This window comes from Pyrgilauda ruficollis, unplaced genomic scaffold, assembly GCF_017590135.1.
Source record: "Pyrgilauda ruficollis isolate IOZ18807 unplaced genomic scaffold, ASM1759013v1 scaffold67, whole genome shotgun sequence".
Lineage (NCBI taxonomy): Eukaryota > Metazoa > Chordata > Aves > Passeriformes > Passeridae > Pyrgilauda > Pyrgilauda ruficollis.
The window spans coordinates 1,158,384-1,166,957 of NW_024528488.1; the positions used below are offsets into that span (position 1 = coordinate 1,158,384).

At 54.9% G+C, this 8,574-nt stretch overlaps 1 protein-coding gene across 1 annotated transcript; it reads left to right on the forward strand.

Moving 5' to 3' along the window:
- Positions 1-4,032: 4,032 nt before the first annotated feature.
- Positions 4,033-8,574, forward strand: ASB12 (ankyrin repeat and SOCS box containing 12). Its single transcript, XM_041484665.1, has 3 exons — positions 4,033-4,172; positions 6,023-6,868; positions 7,619-8,574. Exons 2-3 carry the CDS (start codon positions 6,058-6,060, stop codon positions 7,750-7,752), a joined length of 945 nt encoding a protein of 314 aa, XP_041340599.1. The 5' UTR covers positions 4,033-4,172; positions 6,023-6,057; the 3' UTR covers positions 7,753-8,574.

The following is an 8,574-nucleotide window of genomic DNA, read 5'->3' on the forward strand; positions in this document are numbered from 1 at the left end:
GGCCATTCGTTAGGGCAGGTTTGCTAATGACATTAATTAACGTGACCCCCTGGGAGCTGCAGGAGCAGGGCAGGACCAAGGGGTTGTTTTTATATCATTTCTATATTTCCATCTATTGAATGTAGCAGAAACTACTGGAGTAACTCAGCACTGGATCCCATCCTCTGGCTGGATTTTCCTTGGCATCCCCAAGCTGATCCTTTTAGGAATGTCCCTGAAACCCTGTAGTGCTGGCTGGGAATGTCCCTGTTGCTGTTTGTGTCTGTGTCACTGCTGAGGGACAGTTGTGGGGGATAAGCCCCAGTTTGTGCCCCGAGGGCTCTGTGGGGCTCTTCCGTTCCTGCACTGCTTGAAGCTGATCTTGTCTAGAGGAGAATTGTGTCTTTTCTCTCTGTTTGTCCCATGGAGTCTCTCTTGCATTGCAGGTATTTTTATTCCCTAAAAATAAAATAAACACTTGGCCTTTTTAAAGGAAGTGACTGCTCTGTTTATTGAGTGGTAACCCAGAACATCACACTTGGAAAATGGAGTCAGTTAAAGGATCTTAATTAACAAAGTGAGTGTGGAGCCACTTGCCCTCTACAGAACAGAAATGGGGTGATCCCCCTGGTTTGGGGAATGGGGAGTGCAGGGTGTTAAAAACAACCCAAAAAGGAACATAACTAATGGAAAACAGGGAACATAACCTATGGCACGGTGTCTTCTGCAGATTGTGCTATTCTGGGTTTTTTTTTTTTTTAATTTAAATTTTCATTTCTATGTTAAACCCAAGTGTCTCCTCAGTGTTTCCTTGCTCCTGGAGAGCTGTCTGTCCCTCGTTTACCTGGCCACAGGTGTCTCCAGGCTGACTTCCACAGCTTTCTGAGGAGCAGCCAGAGCTTCTGGAAGGAGCTGACTCCCAGCTTATGGGTCCAGTGAAGACATGTTTTCTGATGGCTTCAGAGTGAAGAAACCACAGTCCAGCTGCTGATGGTATCCTGGAAAAATGCTCTTTTATCCCATTCTTTTTAGTCATGGGTAGTGAGGTGTTAAAGACTGGAGTGCAGACAAAACTCAGCTGAGAAGGGAAGATGCTCAAGAGGGAGATTCCAGGTACAAAACTTCCTGTGAACCTGGGAACAGACTCCAGACCCATCAGCCAGCCCCTGATGAATATTTTCTACCTCAAAAATGGGTATTTTCTGTGTTTTAAGGGCCTGGCACTGGAGTACACTCAGTCCCTGGGTGTTTCTCAGGCTTTTCTCCTTCTTGCTAATTTTAAATGTTCTTAATGCTGCCAGTGAAATCCTTCATTTACCTTAATTAGACTCGCTTTGCATTTAATTGGATTATTAGCATTAACACTGGCTAGAATTGATAAAGCTGCAATTTAATTTGGGGAAAATTTGGACAAAAGGTGTGGTAATTGGAGTTTCTTTGGGCTGCAAACAGCTCATGGATTCCAGTGCTCTCCTGGAATCCTTCCTTTGGAGGAGTGGAGGGTATGGGAGTGGGATACAAAACCTCTCTCTCAACAACAGGTCTTGGAGCTGTGGGAGAGAGGGAAGGGATCCAGTGTGAATGGGAATCAATGAAAATCTAAAAATAACCAAAACCCCCCATGGATGGAGCAGGGGGCTCTGGGCTGGGCAGCTGGGGCTGCCCCTGGATCCCTGGCAGTGCCCAAAGCCAGGCTGGACAGGGCTTGGAGCAGCCTGGGACTGTGGAAGGTGTCCCTGCCATGGCAGGGCTGGAATGGGATGGATTTTAAGGTTCCTCCCAGCCCAAACCATCCTTTTATCCTGTTTTCCAAAAGGGAAGGTGCAGTGGAAGTAAAGAGATTAACTCCTGGAGCTCCAGTGCTGCCAAAATTCCTCAAGGAATGACTCATGGAGGAGAAGAAGCATTGCTGGATTCCTGCTTCCTTTCTAACTCTGTATTTTGTGTGTGGATGCACCAAATAAATCGGGATTTTCCAGCAGCAGGGCCCTGGCAGGGATGTGCAGTGCAGCCAGGGGATGCTGTCCTTGCCCTCTCCTGGATAACACCTGGGTAATTCCTGGGTAACACCTGGGTCACGGCTCACCAGGAGAAGCCCAGGGCTGAGGTTTGGGATGCTGGGAGCAGAGCTGAGGGCACAGAGGGAGATTCCAGAGCCCAGAGCTGTGCTCTGGCAGTGACTCCCAGCCCAAAGGCAGGAGACACAGCAGCTCCATCTCCAGCTCTGCTTTCCCAACCTTGAGCACTGTTAGTAAATCCCTAATCCTTGCAAAATCATTTATTTGGGACTGTTTAGCTCTAAACTTTTAACTGCTTAGCCCTGCTAAATCCACAAGCTCATTAGCTCTCTTCAGCTGCGTTAATAACAATAATCTCTTTAATGGGAGCAACTCTGGACAGGATTTACCTTCCCAAAAATCCCACTGACTGGCACTCAGCACCCTTCTGCCCTCTAATTCTTCCCCAATTACCAGGGAGCTGATCAAGAGCTGCTTTGCCTGGAGCAGAGGCCAGGTGAGGCCCTGAGCTCAGGCAGAAGTGGAAGCTTTTCCCAATCCTCGTCCTTCCCTGGAGTTTGGAGCAGTGAGAAGCTCATCCCAAATGGGCCAGGCTGGTCTGTCACCCCTGCCTGGGCTCCTGCTGGGGTCAGGCTGGCTCTGCTGCTGGGAATATCCCCCAGGATGGATGGAAAGGTTCCTGCTCCTGGAGTGTGTCTGGGTGGAATTCCAGCTGGGCTGGGGGCTCTCGGGTTTGCCTCATTAGAACTGGGTTTAATCTGCTCCTTGTTCCTAAGATCTCTCTTGGTTAACAACTAAACAGCAGCAGCAACAAAAGAATAAGCAGTTTATCATTAATTTGCCATTCAAGGATTTTCCTTTCATCTCCAAGTTCCCTACATTTTACATTTTCTAGCACTTCTGTTGTCTGCATTCCCTTTTTTTCCTTTATAACAATCTGTCTTTTTAATGGCTGCTTTGATTTCTGTGGTGTGTGGAAGGGGTTTCCAGCCAGGCTTGGCTTTTGTGGCTGCAGCATCCCCGTTGTGGTTGCATCTTCTTGACACTCAGGAAAAATAACCTCAGACTCCCCTCTTCTGCTCCAGGGTTCATCCACATCACACTCCATAATTCCATTCCTGCTGCTGGCTTTGGAGAATTGACCTTTGTGAAGCAATAATATATTTTGGAGTGAATTGAGAGAGGGAAACCAAAAGCCTAAACCAAATGAATGCTGACCATTTTCCTGCTTTCCAGGGGGAGGCTCCAAAGCAGGAATGGGGTGGTGGCACAGATCACTCCCTTCACAGAGCACCCTGATTCCACTCCTTGCAGCAGTGGGGATTTTCCTGCTGGGTAATTTGGGTCTCTCTCGTTATCTCATGCCACGATAAGGCTGCCCCAAACCCCCAGCCTGTTCCTGCTCCACTGCTGAGGAGTTTGGAGAGGGTTTAAAGGGAGCTGGATAAAATAGGATTGCACTTCCCAGCTGACAGGTTTTGATAAGAGCCCCAGTGCTGCTCCCCCCTCCTTTTGTTTGCCCTGGGAGGTTTCCTGCCTTCCTGGGTCCTGTTCAGCTTCAGGAACCCTGGCTGTGGTTCCCTCTGGCAGGTGCAGCCCAGAGCAGCTCAGGTGGGAAATCTGAACCATCTTCAGGACCTGTTGTCCTTCTGGTGTTTAATACATCACTTTGGAGGTTACAAATGGCCATTTGTATCACTCTGAAGAGGGGGAGGGAGGGCAGGAGCAGGGTTAAGAGGGAATTGGAGCACCTGGCAACAGCCAAGGTGAGGTAGAGGCTGGTGCTGCCCTGGCAGGGACCCCAAACCGCCCCGTTCCCTGCGATTTCTGTGGGGAAACAGCAGAGAAAAAGCTTTGTGTGTGCTCAGAGGGGTCGAGCAGCCTCCAGCACCTGTCCCAGCCTCCCCCCACCACGCTGCCCTCTCTATATTTACCCAGGGGGAGCTTTCCAAGAATGGAAGTGGTAAGATAAAACCCCAGAGGGGCTAAAATTAGCCCCAGGCCGGTCCTGCCGTGGCATTTCAGCTGTGAGCTGCACAGCCCCGGCCCCACACAGCCCCGTCATCCCAGCCCTGCCAGAGCCTCTTCTGCTCTGCCCATTTGGGCTTAAACCACGGCAGGACTCCCCATGGCACCCCCCTGGCCTCAGGGGCTCTGAGCATCCCCCACACGCAGGTAAGGCAGCACTGGGACCTGCTAGGGTGAGGGGGGGACTGGGACCCAGAGGGACAAATGTGTGCTCTGTCACAACCTCTTTTGGGGGTCTGAGGTGCTTGCACAGCTTCTGCCAGCTCAGGGGGTGACAGAACAGTGAGGGTGGGCAGCCCTGGCACAGGGTGCCCAGAACAGCTGTGGCTGCCCCTGGATCCTGGCAGTGCCCAAGGCCAGGTTGGACACTGGGGCTGGGAGCAGCCTGGGACAGGGGAAGGTGTCCCTGCCCAGAGCAGGGGTGGGATGAGATGAACTTTTAAGTTCCTTTCAAAACCAAACCATTTGTGATTCCACAAATCCTGGTTTGGGCTCTCCTGGCTGAGGAGCCTCCCTCAGCTCCCCACAGAAGATATCAGGCAGCCCAAGGAGTCTCCCTTTGGAGGTGCTGTTTGTGTGTTCAGGAAATGTTACAGCTGCTCTTTTCCACACCATTTCCCTTGGGAATCTAACTGGGAGCACAACTGTCTTTTTGACTCACACCTGCAGTAACCCCCAGCCCATTCTCCATGAGGGTGGGGTGATCCCAAAACTCCAGAGCTCATCACCAGCATGTGCAATGAAGAGCAGCAGCATTGGAATTTCCCACATTTCTGTATAAATTGAGCTAACAGGTGGCAGCCCAGCAGAGCTTTGCTGCTGCTGCCATCAGACTTGTCCCAGTGTCCCCAGCTGTGCTGGTGGCCTTGCTGGGGTCCCCCTGAGCTGGTGGCCATGTCCCCGTGGGTGATGTGGGACAGGTCCCTGTGATGGCCAAGGCACCAAAGGGCTCAGGTGCACAACGAGGCCAATTGTTCCTTCTGCTTATGAGCCCTCTGCTTATGAGATAATTAACTGTTTGCTGCAGCTCCTTCACTAATTAATTGCCCGGTGCAGCTCCTTGGCTCCTCCCAGGACAGCTCAGCCCTGGCTCTGCCTCTGCTGCCGCTCCCGAGCTGCCCCAGGGCTGCCGAGACATTCCTCTGCCCATCCCGAGCGTTTCCAGCTCTCAGGTGCCAGCCGGGACATCCCATTCCTGTCCCCTGCTGTCCCTCGGCTCCTGAGGCCACATCCTGTGTCCAGAGCCCAGCGGAGCTGCCAGGGTTCAGTGCCACTGGCTGTGATCAGCTCAGCACTTCCACCCTTCCTCCCCCAAATCCCTCAGCAGAAACATCCCAGACCCCTCTGCAGCCGTGACCATCGGGCTCCAGTAGGCTGGAAGGAGGAAAACGATGGGATTCTAATGCTGGCATCATTTGGGAAGGGAGATGCTGGAAGATGTTTGATCCCAATCAAACTGACTACTTCACATTCACCTCATCCCTCAGGACTGGGGACAAGGGGTGGAGGAACAGGACACAGGGAATGGCTCCCACTGTCAGAGGGCAGGGATGGATGGATATTGGGCAGGAATTGTTCCCTGGGAGGGTGGGCAGGCCCTGGCACAGGGCAGCTGCGGCTGCCCCTGGATCCTTGGAAGTGCCCAAGGCCAGGTTGGACAGGGCTTGGGGCAGCCTGGGACAGTGGAAGGGTGTCCCTGCCATGGCAGGGGTGGGCTTTAAGGTCCCTTTCCACCCAAACCATTCCATGATTTTATGGAATCCTGATCCACGTACCCACTACAGCACTGAGCTCCGTTGTTCCCTCAGCGTTTCACCCACGTGGATTTCCTCATGTGGTGCCAGGGCCATGAGCACATCAGCATCATCCTCCTCCAATGTTGGTCGATTTTTTGGGGAATCTTCCTTTTGTTGAGTATAAAGTTGCACTAAAATGCAGCTGTCGGCGTCAGGGACTGGTTCTAACTCGGGGCTGGTGCCGCTTCTGCCATCCTGTAGATCTTCGGCCTCATCCTTTACCATGACAGCGGCACATGGAGCCCAGACCCGACAAAATGAGCCTGATGGACATCAACAAGATGTTCTCCCTGCTGCAGCCCAGGGATGACGAGGAGGACAGCGGGGAGAGCGAGGAGCTGAGCCGGGCGGTGTGCCAGGACGACCACGAAACGCTGGCCAGGCTGCTGTCCCAGGACAGGTACAGGAGGCTGATCAACCGGCGGAGCGGCTGGGGCGTGCCCAGCACCCCCCTGCGCCTGGCGGCCAGCCGGGGCTGCGTGCGGAGCCTGCGGCTGCTGCTGGCCCACGGCGCCCAGGTGGACAGCCTGGACGTGAAGGCGCAGACCCCGCTCTTCGTGGCGGTCAGCAACGGGCACCGCGAGTGCGTGCGGCTGCTGCTGGAGGCCGGCGCCAGCCCCGCGGGCAGCGCCTACAACAACTGCTCGCCGCTGCTGCTGGCCGCCAGGGACGGCCACGCGGCCATCGTGCGGCAGCTGCTGGAGCACGGCGCCGAGGCCAACGTGCGGGCCCGGCTGCCCGAGTGGGCGGCCAACTCGGTGGCCTGCTCGGGCCCGCTGTACCTGGCGGCCGCCTACGGACACCTGGAGTGCTTCCGCCTGCTGCTGCTGCACGGCGCCGACCCCGACTACAACTGCACCGAGCAGAGCGTCCTGGCGCAGATCCGCGAGCCCAAGACCCTGCTGGAGACGTGCCTGAGGCACGGCTGCCGCAGCGACTTCATCCGCCTGCTCATCGACTTCGGGGCCAACGTGTACCTGCCCGCCGTGCCCGCCGGCGGGGCGGCGCCGCGCAGCGAGGGGCTGGAGCTGCTGCTGCAGGCCAGAGGTGAGCCGGCCGTGCCCAGGGCTGGGACGGGCTTGGCTCTGCTCCATTCCCTCCTCCCAACAGCCACACCCGGGTTTTCCTTCAGTCTGGTTCCCCTCGCAGCGTCACTTGGCCGTGGGGGTCTGTGGCTGCCCCTGGATCCCTGGCAGTGTCCAGGACCAGGTTGGATGGGGCTTGGAGCAGCCTGGGATAGGGAAGGTGTCCCTGCCCATGGAACGAGATGAGCTTAAATTCCCTTCCCAACCTAAACCCTTCTGTGGTTCCATGATTCCCACAGCCTGGGTTTCCCCTCACTTGTGGGGTTACCCCCTGCTTTTCACTCTTGCTCTCCTTTCTGCTGCTCACTTTGGGCTCTCCCGTACCACTCAAGTCTCAAATCCTGCCTTATTTCCATGTGGGGATGGGACATTTCTTCTCCATTCCCAGCTCCCACTGGGGCTTGTGCCAGAGTCCATAGCCCCAGTACAAAGACTGAGTTTCCATAGAATCATGGAATTTTCATAGGATCATGGAATGATTTGGGTTGGAAGGAACCTAAAGATAATTTTGTCCCAACGCTGTTCAGTTTGCTCAGTCCATGTCCCTTTGTCATAGGACCATGGAATGATTTGGGTTGGAAGGAACCTAAAGATAATTTTGTCCCAACGCTGTTCGGTTTGCTCAGTCCATGTCCCTTTCCACTGATAATGCGGGTTGGAGGTCAGCAGGGTTGTGTGTCTTGAAGGTGACCATGTGACTTTCCTTCCACAGCTCATCCCAAATCCCTGCTGTCCCAATCCCGGCTGGCCATGAGGCGTCTCCTGAAGCAGCCTGGGCGCTTGGCCACCCTCGGAGAGCTGGAGATCCCCACAGCCCTGGCCAAATACCTGCAGCACCAGCCGTGATCCCAGCCTGCCCCAGGGACACCCACTCTGAGCACCCCAATTAAAAGCTGCCCCACCCTAGGAGTGAATCCCTGAAATCTGTGGAACCCCCGGGAATTTGTGGTCACAAGTTCATTTTTGCTGCTGAGGTGTCTCCAGAAAGCCGTGCCCATGTGGAAAGGTGGGAAGGGGGAGAGAGAACAGGAGACCTCAGCTCCTGTTTGCAGCAAAGTGAGGATAGAGCAGGATCTGGTTCCCCTGGGTTTGCCTCAGACCATCTGTACTGAGGGATTTTACACCTTTAGCTGATCTTGGTTGGAGAAGGGGCTGGGAAAGAGTGTGGAGGAATTCTTGGCTGTGAGGATGGGAATTGTTCCCTGGGAGGGTGGGCAGGCCCTGGCACAGGGTGCCCAGAGCAGCTGTGGCTGCCCCTGGATCCCTGGCAGTGCCCAAGGCCAGGCTGGACACTGGGGCTTGGAGCAGCCTGGGATGGTGGGAAGTGTCCCTGCCATGGCAGGGGTGGCACTGGGTGGGCTTTGAGGTCCCTCATGATTCCACGATTCCCAGAGAAGTTCCCAAGTACCTTCTCCCTTTGGGAGGGGCAGGATTGGGGCTGGTCCTGGCTGTGTGTGCCCACGCCAGTGGGGGCAGAGCCCAGCGCTCCCAGCTGGCAGCACAGGAGGGGCTGGGAGAGTCCCAGCATCCCCACTGCTCTCCCTGCCCCAGCTCTGACCCTAAACATCTTCTTCTCACCCCAAAAGTGCTTCCTGTTGTGGCTGAGGGTCTTTTGTGATTGGGCAGGGCTGGGGTTTGGATTAAAGGTGTTCTGTTATTGGTATGAAA

Coding starts and splice junctions, on each gene's coding strand:
- ASB12 (XM_041484665.1), top strand. CDS start 6,058: ATGGAGCCCAGACCCGACAAAATGAGCCTGATGGACATCAACAAGATG. Junction 6,869..7,618: donor GCTGCTGCTGCAGGCCAGAG/GTGAGCCGGCCG, acceptor TTCCTTCCACAG/CTCATCCCAAATCCCTGCTG.